Raw genomic sequence first — 15968 nt, 5'->3', positions numbered from 1 at the left:
ACCTCCATCAATTCCCGAAATGCTCAGGCATGGGACATTCTGGACCTCCAAAGGTCCCAATACAGGGTTCCAATCGTTTGGGGAACTAGGGTAACATTCAATCTAGTCACAAAAGGGTTCCATAAACCCTAAATCCATATACACATCAACATAGCAGAACATAACTCGAATTCTTACCTGGATGATGTACTCTCTGTGTCCCCAATCCTCAGAACGTGACTCCCTTGTTGTTCCTTTAGCCAAGCCCTTCTCTTCCTTGCACAACAACTCTTCTATAATCAACAATGGCCTATAACCTTGCTCCAGATGCACACAATCGATTTAGGGTTCTTCTCAGAATGCTAAAATGAACAATGACGGCCAATAAGTCCCTTTTATACATCCCAAACCTGAACGGTTAGGGTTTTCGCTAAACAGCGCAAACTCGCCGAGTCCATATCCGGACTCGTCGAGTCCAGTCGCGAACCCGCGACCAGGTCTGCGATCCTACTCGGCGAGTCTGAGCTCCAACTCGCCGAGTCTCCTCTTAAAACACCCAAAATCATAATTATATCAATATTTGGAATTCCGGGCTGTTACAAAAGTGTAGGGAAATTTCTTTAATAGATGGAAAGTTGAGTGATCATTATGCAAAAGTATGGGGTTATGGACATGAGTTGATGAGGTCCAATCCAGGGAGTACAATTCAAATATATGTCACTGTAAACCCTGATAACACTACTACTTTCCATAAAATGTATACATGTTTTAAGGCTATCAAAGAAGGATGGAAAGTTGGTTGTCGAAGAGTTATAGGGCTTGATGGGAGTTTTTTGAAGGGACAATGTAAAGGTGAGCTACTAACTGCCATATGGAGGGATGCAAATAACCATGTGTATCCCATTGCTTGGGCAATAGTTAAAATTGAGAACAAGCCCAACTGGCAGTGGTTCTTGGAACTATTACATTATGACCTGGAATTACAAGGAGGCTTGGATTTGTGTGTTAATTCTGATCAACACAAGGTAATGTTTTCTATTATCTTTTTTTTCATTTCATTTATACAAGTATCAAGCAGTTACTAATGAAAATTTTTAATTAATTGATAGGGTCTTTTGGAAGCTGTAAAGGTTGTATTGCCACATGTGGAGCACAGACAATGTGTAAGACATGTGTATGAAAATTTCAGAAAGGTCTTCAGTAATATAGAGTTCAAGAATATGTTTTGGACAGTTTCCAAGTTGACTGTTGAGGGAGACTTCAAATTGAATATGGTGAAGATCAGAGAAATCAATCCTGCTGCTTATGGTCATTTGATGGCAAGGGAGCCTAAATCTTGGTGCAGGGAATTTTTTAAAGGTGGAATGGCATGTGAGGCTGTTGAAAATGGAATGGCATAGTGTTTTAATGCCATTATACTTGATTCCAGAAAGAAGCTTTTGTTGGCCATGCTTGAGGAGATTAGACTATATATGATGGAAAGTGTCACGACCCAAAAATCACGACTAAAAATTTTCTTTAAAACATTACTAAAACCATATTTATAAAACCATATCATAAGTCATAACATAAGTTCAGAGTATCAATTCAAAACATGTTCTTATTATCAGAGTAAAGCATCCCAGGCTGACTAACTATGGTGTGTGTCATGCGATCATCCCGAGCTCTTCCCTCCGCTACCGGAAGTACCTGAAACCAAAACTGAAAACTGTAAGCACGAAGCTTAGTGAGTTCCCCAACCTACCATATACCCTGCATAAACACATACTGCAAATACTGGGCCACGCCCGCTACTTCGGGCCTCGCCCACTACCTCGGGCCTCGCCCGCTACAACGACCCCGCCTGGCTTCGAGCCCTTCTCGGTGTACATATATGTTTCTCTTAGGCCCCGCCTGTCTCTGGGCCCCGTCGGCTAAACATATACAAACATATAACATATCACATAACACATAAACCATAAATACTCTACTGCATTCGTGTACTAAGGCCTTGCCTGTCTTGGGCCCCGACCCTATCCTGCTACTGTCGAGTCATGGAACCCCGTCCACACTCCTGCTGATAGTGAGATACGGGCCCAGCCCACACTCACTCCATTCCTAACTTGGGCCTCGCCCCTACTCGGCTACTGATGAGATATGGAACCCCATCCATACTCTGCTAATAGTGAGATACGGGACCTCGCCCACACTCACCCCCTACCAGGCATATACAAGTATCACACAGACAACAAATATACTCTATCATTCAAACCATTCCTTGGGTACCCGCTCGATATTGGACCTTGGTCCTGAATATCATACTAGCAAACAGTGCCTAGGGCTAACCCCCGGGTCTTCCTACTCATAACTACATGGGCCGGCATTGTGGTCGTAGACCCATTCACACAAAGGGAAACTCACCTGCATTACTGAACTCTGCTGATAACCCCCTGGCTTATCCGACAACTCTCTGAACCGCTGCTCCACTAGCTCCCCGAGCTACCAATACCAAATAATAACAATTAGCCTAACTGTCCTCCCGAAGTCAACTAGGCAACTCTGGTCAAGGTCATTCTCAAGGTCAAAGTCAACGGTCAGAGTTAACTTCCAGTTGACTCGACTTGCCGAGTTGTTCTACCAACTCGTCGAGTCCATGCTCCTCAAATCTCAAAACAACATCGACTCTACTCGTCGAGTCTAGCAACAACTCGACAGGTTCTCCTTCAACAAAACATTCGGGACCAGCTTCAACCGACTCGCCGAGTTGTTCTACAACTCGCCGAGTCCACCTTCATAAGCTAAGGAGATTGCCTTGGACTCGTCGAGTTCCTTCTTGAACTCGTCGAGTACCATGATCTTCATGACCATTACGGACACAGACTGGCTGAGTCATTCTCTAACCCCACTCACTGATCCGAATCATAAACAGGAGGGTTTGGGTTTGCGACCCGACTCGCCGAGGCCATGAACTGACTCTCCGAGTCCACCTTGTAACACCTCTATTCTGTCGATCACAGTCCATTCCAACACCTTCCACTCATACATCTGGACTTCTAATGCTTGCTTTGCACGTAAAGTTGCTAACTTTACGTGCATGCAAGGTGTTATGAGGCTAGAACACTTAATCCAAGCTTCAAAGGAGGCCTTGGTCATGAAATGAAGCCATGGATGGATAAAGATGCCCCCTCAGAGCTTCTAAAGCTCATAAATGCAAAGATCTTAAGTCCTTTTCGTCCTCAATGGCTCAATACTCGGATTGACCTTGGAAATGGTCCAAATGTGACCAAATCTATGCTAGAAAGGGGATCTAAATGATTAACAGCCAAGGTATAAGCTTTTAACCTCTAAATGGTCCAAAATGCCACACCAACTCTGGATCTATAACTTCTTGTTGCACCACCAAGGTCCTTCTTCCTTCTCCAAGCTTCAATTCACTCTCAAGGCAAGAACTAGCTCAACAATGGAGTTGGGTGGCTAGGGTTTCGAGTTCTTGACAATAGGGGCCGTAAATGAGCCCTAGGGAAGAGAATAAGACGCTTAAATAGGGTACCAAATCCCAAAATTAGGGTTTCCTAACCCAGACCAGACCAGACTCGCCGAGTCCACTCTCCGACCCGTCGAGACGTTCACTTAACTTGCACTCGGATCCCGCTCCGACTCGTCGAGTTCTTCCTTGGACTCGACGAGTTGACCCCTTTTGACTTAGGGTTTTCTTTCCTTTCTTGGTCTTTCTGATTATGGGTGTTACAGAAAGGTTATTTAACTTGAAGCAAGAAGCATGTAAATGGGTTAATGATGTGTGTCCAAGAGCTATTAAGAAAATGGATGAGTTTGGTTTTGATACCAAGTAAGTATGGTAAAATTAAGACAATGTATGAGTTTAGTATTTATATCAATATGTATACTAATTAAAACTGTTAATGTGTTTGCAGGAGTTGGTATGTTCATCCTAGTGGTTTGAATGCTTTTGAAGTAAGAAATGGCTTCCACTCATATGGAGTGAACTTAGAGAGGATGTATTGTATATGTAGACTTTGGGAGTTGTCTGGGATCCCATGTGTCCATGCCCAAGCAACCATAACTTACACACAACAGGATCCAACTAGATTCATCATCACATGGTTTGGTAAGGACAAGTTTCTAGCTACTTATGAGTCTAACATCCTTCCTGTTAATGGCAGTAATACGTGGGAACCAACACCTTACACCAAACCACTACCACCTGTTGAAATAAGGATGCCAGGAAGGCCTTGTATGAAAAGGAAAAGGCATGTCTCTGAGCATGAAGATAGGTTCTCCCAAGTCTCCGCTAAGGGTAGAACTATCCAATGTCAGAATTGTATGCAAATGGGGCACATAAGTGTCTTTCAAGAATCCCTCAGTCAAACCAACACCAAAGCCTAAGAAGAAAATAGGAAGGCCAAGGTTGAATCTAGAATTGACCAATTGCACAAGACTTGGGAGAGGTAGTGGAAGAGGTGGTAGAAGAGGTGGTAGAAGTGGTGGAAGAGGGTCTACCAGTGTTATTGAAGAAGGTGAAAGTTCTGGGAAAAAAGAACCTGGGATTGAGACTCAATTTGTCACCCAAACAACACCTAATGTTGATAGTCAATTTTTCACCAAAACAGCATCGATTGTTGACAGTGAACATGTACCAAAAACACAGGAAGTCGATGTTACGATTGATGTTGAAGGTGATGGTCTTGATATGGCTGATCTGGATCAAATACTGCATGATTTGAGTTACCTTAGAGAGTCAAAATAAGTGAGGCAGAGATCCTTATGTGTCTTAATATCACCCAATCACAACTTAAAGGATTTGATGCTTTGCTTCACCAATCCAAATAAGCTGAAAAGGTATATATTATAACATTGAGAGTGAATTTTATTTTTCAATAACATAACTAACTTGTATTTTTTCCCATGCAAGGATGTGCCTTTTGTGAGTGAACATGTACCAAAAACACAAGAGGACAATGATGAAAACAAGGAGGAGAGTGACTATGAAGATGGAGTTGAAGAATCACAGGAGGACAATGATGAAGATGGAGCCGAGGATGATGAAGAAGGAGTTGATGATACTCAAGTTAGGGTTAGAACAAGAAAACCTTCTGAAAGGATCACTGAAATCATGTTGAAGAAAATTGTGGTTGACAAGAAGGAATAGGAATGGCTCCAGAAAAACCTCTTAGTTTGGATTAGATTCGTTAGGATTTAAGCAATTATATGGGCTATTTGGGAAAATTTGTTAGGAAGCCCTTTTTGGTAAATGTGTTAATATGCCCTTTCTTTTGTAAACAATATACAATATGGTTGCATTGTTAACACTTTGGCTTATTTTTGTATGTTTTGTTGATGTATAAGTTACATCCATTTTGGTCATTATGTTATATTGAAAAACATCCTTCATTTGCTCAAATCATACACTTACAATTATACATTGCTCAAACAGTAGGTATCTATAAAACCATTTTTCATTCTACAACATACAACTTACATCCAACTGTCATTTAAGTAATCAAGATTACATACATTGCCAAAAGTTTTACAACAACTTAAAACAACTTCAACATAATCCACACAATCACCAACAAACACAAAAAAACCCAATCTTCCATTTTTCACCTTCACCTTGTACAAGAACCTCTTGAATGCCATTGTTGTGAAAATCCACAGCTTCTTCCACAAATTCTTCCACGAACTCATTGTGTACTTGAATTCCATTATTGTGAAAATCCATCAACATGTTTTTGTACCAGTTGTTTGGTAATGGGGGATCGACCCAAGCAAAATACATGCAATCTTTTTCCTCATCCAGTTATATAGGAAATAAAACCTAATTGGAAGAGATTTGAGATGTAATTAAAGAGGATTAAGGGATACTTACTCGGAAATTAGGGCAGCCGATGAACCTCCTGCCAGGGTTTGTTGGCCTCCATGATGTCCACTTACCAACGGGATCTTCACAAAAGCATGTTGCCCTTAATGCTTGCCTTCGTGATCGGATATTGCACCTGCTTCCCACTAAGCTTGAAGATGCCATTTTGGTAGAGTTTTGCTTCGATGGAGGGTCAGAAAGGGTTTTTTACATAGGAGTTGGTGACGGGGAGGTTAGTGGAGGGTAATGAGGACGAGGCAGCTGGGTAACCGGCTAATACAAGGGTTACTGGTTCGTAGGGCTAAACTGAGTGTAATAGCCGGTAATATGTCATTTTTCATGAGTGAAATTTAATTTAGGACTAAATCATAAACTGGGGCAAAATTTTGGAACTTTTTCGCATATTTTCCTACATATATATATATATATATATATATATATATATATATATATATATATATAATGATCAACGATTATACCATATTGTACCAAACTCACGTCCTTTTATGCAGTTCAATTTTTTAGACCACGTTTTTATTGAAAAAAACCTAAATATACCATTGTTTTTTCCGTCATCTTTCCATTGATATCCATATAAAAAATCAAAAAAAAAACTCACTTCGTTTTGTTGTTTCTTTTCAATATTTAGGTTTATTTTTTAACCAAGAAAAACTAAATATACCAAAATTTTTGAATATTTGAACTCTATAAATAGACATCAACATCGAAAAAAAAATCATCTTGATCTGTTCAAATTCACACTATGAATCTGAATGGTAAATATTTCAGTTTTAACATTCATAATGTTAATCTGACTTACTATTTCATATCTCTGATGATTCACATTCACATTATGAATCTTAACTGAAAATAATTCAATTTTCAATAGATTCAGAATGTGAATCTAAGCTAATTTCGAAAAAAAATTATACTTCAATACGAGTATCTATTTCAAGAGTACAAAAAGTTATGACTATTGATTTATTTATTTTACTTTTTTGATTAAAAAAATAAATAAACCTCAATATTAAAAAACAACAAAACAAAGTGAGTTTTTTCTACATTAATTTTGTAAAATTCTGTAGCGCCCCAACTCTCAGGTAGTACTTTAAATATAATATTTTTGGGTTTTGGCCCTACTCGACGAGTTGGTTGCCCTACTCGTCGAGTAGCAGCGGGTTGGATCGCGAGTTAAGTGATCTACTCGGCGAGTCCTTTGTGGGACTCGGCGAGTAGGAGCTGAAAAGTGAAACCCTAATTCCCGGGGTTGCACCCCTATTTAAAGAAGCTCAAGCCTCTTTCGGTTCCTTGGCAGCCCCCTTTGCATCTCTAACTCGTGTGTGTGTATGCCTTTGTGTGTTGAAGCTTTGAGAGAAGATTTTGGTGTAGGAGTTTGGGGAAAACAAGCGATTGAGGCAAGGAGCTGGGAGGAGATCCTAATTCTTCTGTTATGGACCTCTCTTGGGAAGGTATTAAACCTTTACCCTCAGTTATTTCAGTTTATACCTTATCTTTGAATGAGTTTAGGGGTTTTATGAGGGTATCAAGTTGGTATGGCAATCTATGGGGTAGATCTGAAGTTGTAACTTCAGATCTGGACCCTCCTTGGAGCATACAAGCATAAAGTTCCTGCTTTAGTCAAGATTAAGGTTCCTTTGGTCCATGAACACCCATTAAAAGTTTGGTTTTGGCATTAGGAGCTTGTGAAGCAATGCATGCACGTAAAGTTTGCAACTTTACTTGATAAGCAGGCCTAAGGAAGTTGTATCTGCAATTTGGGGCCTTGCCATAGCTTAAAGACGTCTGCATGTTAAAATGACTGAAAGGACTCGGCGAGTCGCGAAGCCGACTCGGCAAGTCATATGAAGGTGTGCATTGAACTCGACGAGTTGGATGAACAACTCGGCGAGTCAGATGAAGGAAGCAGTGAACTCGACGAGTTGTTTGAACAACTCGGCGAGTTAGATAAAGATGGCCATGAAATTCGACGAGTTGAAGAACAACTCAGCGAGTCGAATGAGTTAAACCAAGGATATGGTTGCGTGTATACCCGTCGAGTTTCAAGGAGGAAACTCGACGGGTGGCCTTAAGGATTGATCGGGATTCGAAGGAACTCGACCAGTCACCCCGATGACTCAGCGAGTTGGAATGTGCTCCATGGACTCGGCGAGTAGCCGAGTGTACTCGGCGAGTTGAGGTCAACATGGACTGTTGACCTTGACCGAGGACTTTGACCTTGATCAGGAATTTACTAGGGGGTTACGAAGTGCCTTATAAGGGTAAGGACTTATAAGTATATTGTGCTATGGTTATAGGTGGTGGATCCTGTGTCAAGTAATTCGATAGTTGGAGTTTACCTTTCGAGTCGACATCTGTGAGGTGAGTTATCCTCACTATACCGGTAGGGTCTACGGCACCAAGGCCGACCCTTTGAGTGTCATTGTTATGGTATGCTGCATGTGATTGTGATCTGTTCGAGTGGAATCAGGGCATACAGTATGGTATGCTCTTATGATCCTTATGGATTGGTATGTTAGTGACCTGTTAGGTCGATGCTCTAGTTACGACTTACGAGTGAACTCTTTGATTGATGGTCAATGAGATAGATATGTTTGCTATTTGTATATGCCAGTATATGATAGTACGAGTACATGGTTATTTGCTGGTTGGTTGGGTTGAGGCGGTCCTGCTTTGTGTTGAAGGCCAACACACCCTTTGAGCGGTCCGGGGAGACTGTAAGCCCATGTGGCGGACCAGTCATGCCGAAGGCTCGGGATAGTTCCAGCCAGACTGTAGGTCCAGTAGGGCGGACCAGTCTGGCCGATGGCCCAGTATGTATGTTGTTTGATTAATCGTTATGGCTATGGTTTCTGCCAGCGTGGTATTGGTATTTGGGGGGTAGCTCACTAATCCCTCGGGCTTACAGTTTTCAGTTTGTTGTTTCAGGTACTTCAGGAGATCGAGGGAAGGCGAAGGCGTGACCGTACCGCTCCTCATCCTCATGATCTGTTTTGGGACACTCTGATGATAAATGAATTGGAAATGTTTTGTAAAAACAATTACTATTTGGCTCTTTTGTTAGTATTAAAAGTTTAAATTTGGCGTAAATTTTATGGGTGTTACAAATTCACAAGTGAATTTATTCACACTGAAAATCTCAACTGTATATAATTCAGTTATAGGATTCACAATGTGAATTTGACTTAAAATTATTCACACTATGAATTTTAACTGAAAATAATTCAGTTTTCAAAATTTTGATTTTTTATATCAATATGAATATGTATTTATAGAGTATCAAAAAATATGTCTTTTGATATATATTAATTTTTTTTGATAAAAAATAAATATTAATTTTTCATATGACAGAGAAAATCTAGTGGGTTTTTTGAAAAAAAAAGTTATTTTTCATATTTCAATATGGATATCTATTTGAAAAATGATGAAAAATCATAAACAATGGTATATTCGGGTTTTTCTTCGACAAAAAACATTCCTTAAAAAAATAAATCTAAAAAAATGTTTGGTATAATTTGGCGCATGTGTGTTTAATGTACCAATCTAAAACCCTTAATTTGGCCGTCAATCGCTTTAAAATTCAACACTTTGGATATGTTCTTTGGTTCCTTGATTAATAATGATTCTCTAATGAACTTTTTCATATATATATATATATATATATATATATATATATATATATATATATTTATTGTAATGAAGTTTGAGTATTCAGTAATGTATGTCTTATTCATTTAATCTTTTTGGAGAAATATTACTTTGGACATATATAAAAATTTTGAAAATTTAATATTATTAAAAGGTTTGGTTAATGGGTCGGGTATTCATTGTTTTGGTGGATACGACTTTGAATTCGATTATTAAAAACTCATATGGTTATTGGAGCGGGACGTGTCATGTTTTAATTTTTTTTTAAAGGTTTAGATCAAGAATTATTCGCTCCAGACCTGCCTCATTGATAGGTTTAACATGGGCTACTACTTAGGTGTTTTCATCCCACGATCATTCCTCATTTATCTTCCCCAAGGCTTTACAAGACCCAAAAGGCTACTTTAGGGTGAAGGGGCATTCCCTCACAGCTTTCTTGGCACATAGGCTTCATATCATTTTTTTTTCTATGATCTCGGTTTCATCTTTCCCAATTCACTATCCACAAAACCCATCTTCCCGACCCATATATTTTTTTAGAAAAAAATATAAAACATTTACTAAAGCAATAACTAAATGGTTAAACGATAACTGAAATCCTAAAACGATATTTAAAATCTTAGTATACAAGTATTCAAGGCACATTTTTTTTCCTAATCAAGCATCAAGCTATCGGATTTTTGTTAACTTTATGTTATTATGTATTTGATATAACACTTCTAAAACTTTGATATATTTGATATAAATCTATAATTATGTAATTTCTATTTTTTATGAATAAAAAATTATCGGCTTAAGTTACGCCTTAAAAAAGTCATGGCTCGTAAAAGCTTAAGGTTTCACTTGGTGTCATGTCACAACTCATGCCATGTAGAACCTTGGATTTGTAGCATCCTAATTTTAGGGCAATTTTAATAGAGTATGTACTCAAAGTCAAATGTTAGAAACTAGAAGTTGGCGTGATATTTTAGAAAAATCTATATTTTGTTAAGAATCGGCCAAACTAACATCTTATGTGACTATTTTCAGTTATAAAATTATTAGTTGGAAATTAGAAACTCTAGGAGTAGGGTTATGTCTTAAACTCATTTAGTGGTCAAATGGCTTAAAATAGAAATCAATGGAGTAAATGTAATAACTTTTTAAACTTTAAAACTTAAGCTCCACTCTTACTCTTATTTCAAAGATTTTGGGGAGTTTCAATTACATACATAGGGTGACTATGAAGATTGAGGGAGAGGTTGAACTCAATTTGAGAAACTATTGAAGAATTTACGCATAAATCATCAAATTGAAGCCTTAGAAAGCATGATATCTTGGAATCATCTTCATTTGATGCAAAATAGGGTTTTTGATTTCCATGAATTCAAAATCCTTTGATTTATTAGTGTTTGGATTGAGTTGAAGAAATCATCAAGTGTTTACTTAGTTAGTGACAATATCATTTGATGTTGTTTCATTTTGATTTAAAGAATTGTTTAGAAGCTTCAACCTTCCGGAAGAATCCAGTTCAACATCAATGTATAAAATACATAAAAATTAACATACACTTTGTTAGAATAAAAGTACATGTTGTTTTTTTTTCTTTTGCGTCATTCATGTTCCCGCTAACTATCATTATGTTGATATTTTCATCAAAAGACCTTCTCACCGGCTATTCACTAGACTAAAGTCTCGCCTGGCCATCCGTTTGACTACTGCTCAAACTGCAAGGGTCTATTAAATAAAATATATTTATTGTATATTTTATTTATTCTTGGTATTTTTTTCAGAATGAGAAATTAAATATCCTCCTACAATTTCTTCCTACCATCCTCCTATCCATGTCAAATGATGACATGTGTCATATTTAATTTTTTTTAATATTATTTTAATCCACTTGTCACCATTTAACATGGTTAGGAAGATAAATATGAGAAAATTATAGGAGGATATTTAATTTTCAGAATATATCATATTCCATTATGTCATTCTATTTATATTTTCGTTTGTAACATTGTATATAGGCCTGACAATTAGGTTGAGTTCAGATTGGCGGGCTGGTATGTCAGAATACATTGACCTAACCCAACCAATAATATGGGTTGACTGGATGGAAACATCAACATAACTCAACTCATACAATCTGTTTAAGTATATGAGTTTTGCGGGTTAGTGGATTTTCACGTCAAAGAGTCGACATGTCATTTTCGGATAACTTTTCACATGTGAAATTTATACGAATAATGCATGTCTCTATATTAATTAAAAATTAGCATTTTACATTAACTAGAATGAAATGAAAAAGAAAATAGCAATCTAACATAATAACTTAATAAACGATACATTTGAAAGAAAAAAAGGTTTTCGACATTGTATATTAACTATATTCTATTAATTAATAAATAAAATTATATTTTTTTTAAGTATAATATATATAGCCGGGTTGGCGGGTTGACCCGTGAACGGTGAACCCAAACAAGTAACCTAACACAACTCATAAAATAAACGGATTGGTGAGTTGGCAAGATGACGTGTCAGAAATCTCAACTCAAACTCGTTTATTTTCGTATCAGGTCCATGTCGGATTACGAATTTATCAAGTATTGTCACCCTAAATTGCATAATGTAAACTTTTAGCAATTTTATTTTTCACAAAATTAATTGTTTTTCAGACAATAAAATGAAAAGGTAATAAAATAAAAACGTTTAATAAGTCATGAGAAGAAAAAAGATAAATCATGAAATAAACTCATATATAAAAAAGATAATTGTGCAAAAGTCATCCTAACAAGGATTCTTCCCCTTTCCCAAAGTTGACTGCAAATGGTGGGTTAGTTGGATCTTGATTTCTTTATTTCCTCAATACTTCTCTTTTGACCAGACATCCATGTGTTCTATAACAATCTTTTTAGTTGTCTCGTTCATGAATGTCAATTTATTGATCTATTTTTTTAACTAATTAAATCAGATATTTAAATATCTATTTTTGAAACATCAAAAATCATCAAAAGATCGACGATTAGCAAGTGATTAAATCGTGACAGAAAAACAATATAAAGAGAAAAAAATAATATAAAAGTAAAACAAATTCCAAAGATAAATGTGTAAAATATGAATGTGTAAAATATGAGCAAATTCATTCGGTGCAGTCACAACAACCATTGTCAACCATTGTTTCTTTTGAATTTACACCGTAAGTATAGGTTAGTGATAATGTCATATTTCATCCGAGACACGTTACTCCTTTTTATTGTTGCCTTTCATAATTTTTATTGTAAATTTTCATTTATTATGATTTATTACAATAATTTTAATTTTTTAAAAAGATAAATATATTATTAAACAAACAAACCAAATGTTGTGGTCAAAATTGTTGGGATAAATAAATATTGGCGACTTCTAGTTGTCTTATTTCCATGTACATCTAACCTTTAATTTCATGCATAATTTAACAAGCAAATATATATATGAATAATAACAAACAAGAATTATAACTTTTCCAAAATTAAAAGTATCGTGATTTTATAATAACTAACAATAATACAAGTTAGAATAAAGATTATAAATATATTTTATTTATTTAAAGTAAAGGTTAATAAATAATTATTTTTTACAAACAAAACTATTTTGACATACAAGTTGAAAAACTAGTTGTTAACCCATACGTTGGTCGATAAAAGAAACGACATTTGGTAAAAAAAAATATAACTGAGAAATATAAAAATAATATAAAATGACATCTAGAGCAATTATTAGATAGTATTATAAAACAAATAATATATAATTAAATTAAAACTACAAAATAAAAGTTTTCCAATTAATTATATTTAACTAAGATTCTTGTGTCTAATATCAAATTCTTAATATTCTCATGCATTTATTGTCTCATGGGTGGGACTTTCCAATATTATCAGGACTAAATTTAAAATGTTTGTCTAATTTTTATATATTTTATATAAACATGTAATTATTTTATTATTGAAAATATATATGTCGAAGTGATTCCTTCAATTTTAATTACGTAGGGTAACTGTCATCATTATTAAATCTATTTAAGTGATCTTAATTTGATAAATTAAGTAAATACGAATAAACAATATTCACATAAATAAATATTAAAAAAGTAAAACAAATGAAAAGACTAAACATATATGTAAAGGAAAAAGTGTTTCTAATATTAACAAAATAGATTAAAACCTTAAATTGGTAAATATAATATAGGAGAAAAAAATGTAACATTTTAGATATTTATTTATACAACTAAAAGTAAAAACAAGAGTAAAATTAAAATTACTTTGAAGGGTAAAAGAATATATAATTAAAAAACTATGAATTTATATTATTTCTAAATAAATTATATAAATTTATTGAAACATAATGTGAATAATTTTTTAAAAATAATTTTTAAATTGAAAAACATACCTGACAAATAAGTATTTAAAACGTTAATTTAAAAATTAATTTTTAAATTGACAAATATAGCATTTGTGTAGATATATAGCCTTTATACAAAAAAGGAAGAAAAAAGAACCCGAAATTTTTAAACGAGGTCGGCACGATTTCGAAACGCAATTCTTATCGAGGGCAGCACCCATCTTCACACTCTCTATCCCCATGTGTGACACGTGTCAAAATCGGGACCCTTAAAATGTGTCTCCGATTTTCTACCCCTCTCTCTAGCGCACGCTTTCTCTCTTCAAAAACTATGAATTTACATACCGGCGATATTCCTTCATCAGTTATTATTAGCACAACCATGGCTGAGCCCTCAAAGCATCACTGAAACAGAACAAGTATTTTTTTTCTTCAAAGATACACAGGTAAGGATACAGCTATAAGTATAGATACAGGGAAAAAGCAAGGATGTGGAGATCGTCATTTTTGCTGTTGAAAGAGGGCTTGTCTTCGGGGATTGTTAGGACTAAACCGGTTACGTATGGATTGAGAAGAGGTGTTTCCGTTGAATCTACTAACCGATTCTGTGGTTGTTTATTTTCGAGTTCGGCCGGCGGAGACGGCAGAGCAGGCGTAGGCGTAGGGAGAGGGGTTGATGATGGTGATAGTATATCATTTGCGGAGGCGAAGAAGCTGATGAGATTGGTGAATGTGGAGGCAATGAAGATGAAGTTTTCTACGGAAGGGAAAGAGATGATTTCTTATTCAGAGCTTTTACAGGCTTGTGAGAATATAGGCGTTGCGAAATCCGTTGATGAAGCTAAGGCGTTTGCTAAGGTTCTGGATGAGGCTGGTGTTGTTCTTATCTTTAGGGATAAAGTTTACCTTCAACCTGAAAAGGTACAATCTACCATTCTTCTCTGTATATGAGTGAAAATTAAATTGAATTGGATCTGTATTGCTTCAATTTTTAGTGCCAACGTTTGACAATAGATGTTGATAGGAACACATTATCTGAAATGATGGGTCCCAAATGATGTTAGGTTTTTTTTTCCGGTGATAATTAGGTGGTGGATCTTGTGAGAAGGGCGGTGCCGCTAGCCCTAACAGCCGATGATGATCCGAGGAGGGAGGAGCTAAAGCAGTTACAAGCAAAACAAGAAGAAATCGATCGGCTAGCCCACCGGCAGGTCCGCCGGATTCTGTGGACCGGACTAGGGTTTGCACTAGCTCAAGTCGGGATCTTTTTCCGGCTAACTTTTTGGGAATTATCATGGGATGTTATGGAGCCTGTTGCATTTTTTGGTACAACAGCGGGACTAATCGTGGGTTATGCTTATTTTCTAATCACATCAAGAGACCCCACGTATCAAGACCTGATGAAGAGGCTGTTCTTGTCACGTAGAAGAAAGCTGATGAAGAAGCATAATTTTGATTTTGAAAGATTTATGGAGTTACAGAAGAAATGCAGGTCGCCTTTAGATGCACATCCTTCGGCCATACATAAAATTGAAGGGGTGGAATTGGAAACTCAGGATCTGCACAAGCAATAACATAACTGTTTGACTTTGTTTGACTATTGGTCATTTAATGGGGATTATCATACCCACTAATTTTTTGACGTAAAATACCTGGACAAAATACAAAATGTTTCGATGATTTTGCCCATTTGTGGGTTATAATTATCTTTGAATATCTTGTTCCTAGTGTTTATAAGAGCATTGAAATGCATAATCCTTTTAGGTGAATGAATTGATTCATCGCAATAATCGTTATTTCTGAAGTTCCATTGCAAGATCGTTGGCGAATTCCTCATCTGCCTACGGTTTTAGTTTGGGTGGAGCCTCTTTTAGGTGTTTATAAGAGCTCTTCAATGATGATTTAATACTATACTAATATTTTTGTCATCTACTCGTTTAATTAGTCGTTTTTAAACGCTTTATATTTTAATACGGAGTATATTAAATACTGGTAAAATGTTGTGATTTGTAGCCAAATATTTTGATTTTCATTTTGTAATAGGGAAATTGACATGTGGGAACGAGTGTAAATACTGGGTAAATGTGAAAACTTGATGTCCAAAGTAAAC

At 36.2% G+C, this 15968-nt stretch overlaps 1 protein-coding gene and 1 long non-coding RNA gene across 2 annotated transcripts; both read left to right on the top strand.

The window, feature by feature from the left end:
- Positions 1–628: 628 nt before the first annotated feature.
- Positions 629–5298, top strand: LOC145055405 (uncharacterized). The gene is made up of 3 exons (XR_013685178.1): positions 629–3805; positions 3891–4815; positions 4889–5298. It is a non-coding gene; the product is annotated as an uncharacterized LOC145055405 (long non-coding RNA).
- An 8747-nt stretch (positions 5299–14045) lies between these two features.
- LOC145055404 (calcium uniporter protein 2, mitochondrial-like) lies at positions 14046–15662 on the top strand. The gene is made up of 2 exons (XM_079003713.1): positions 14046–14779; positions 14947–15662. Exons 1-2 carry the CDS (start codon positions 14348–14350, stop codon positions 15430–15432), a joined length of 918 nt encoding a protein of 305 aa, XP_078859839.1. The 5' UTR covers positions 14046–14347; the 3' UTR covers positions 15433–15662.
- The last annotated feature ends 306 nt before the right edge of the window (positions 15663–15968 follow it).

Source organism: Lactuca serriola, chromosome 5 (assembly GCF_051521515.1).
Source record: "Lactuca serriola cultivar US96UC23 chromosome 5, Lser_US96UC23_V15, whole genome shotgun sequence".
NCBI lineage: Eukaryota > Viridiplantae > Streptophyta > Magnoliopsida > Asterales > Asteraceae > Lactuca > Lactuca serriola.
Note: the sequence above shows the minus strand (reverse complement) of the source record. Positions and strands in the feature narration are given on the sequence as shown.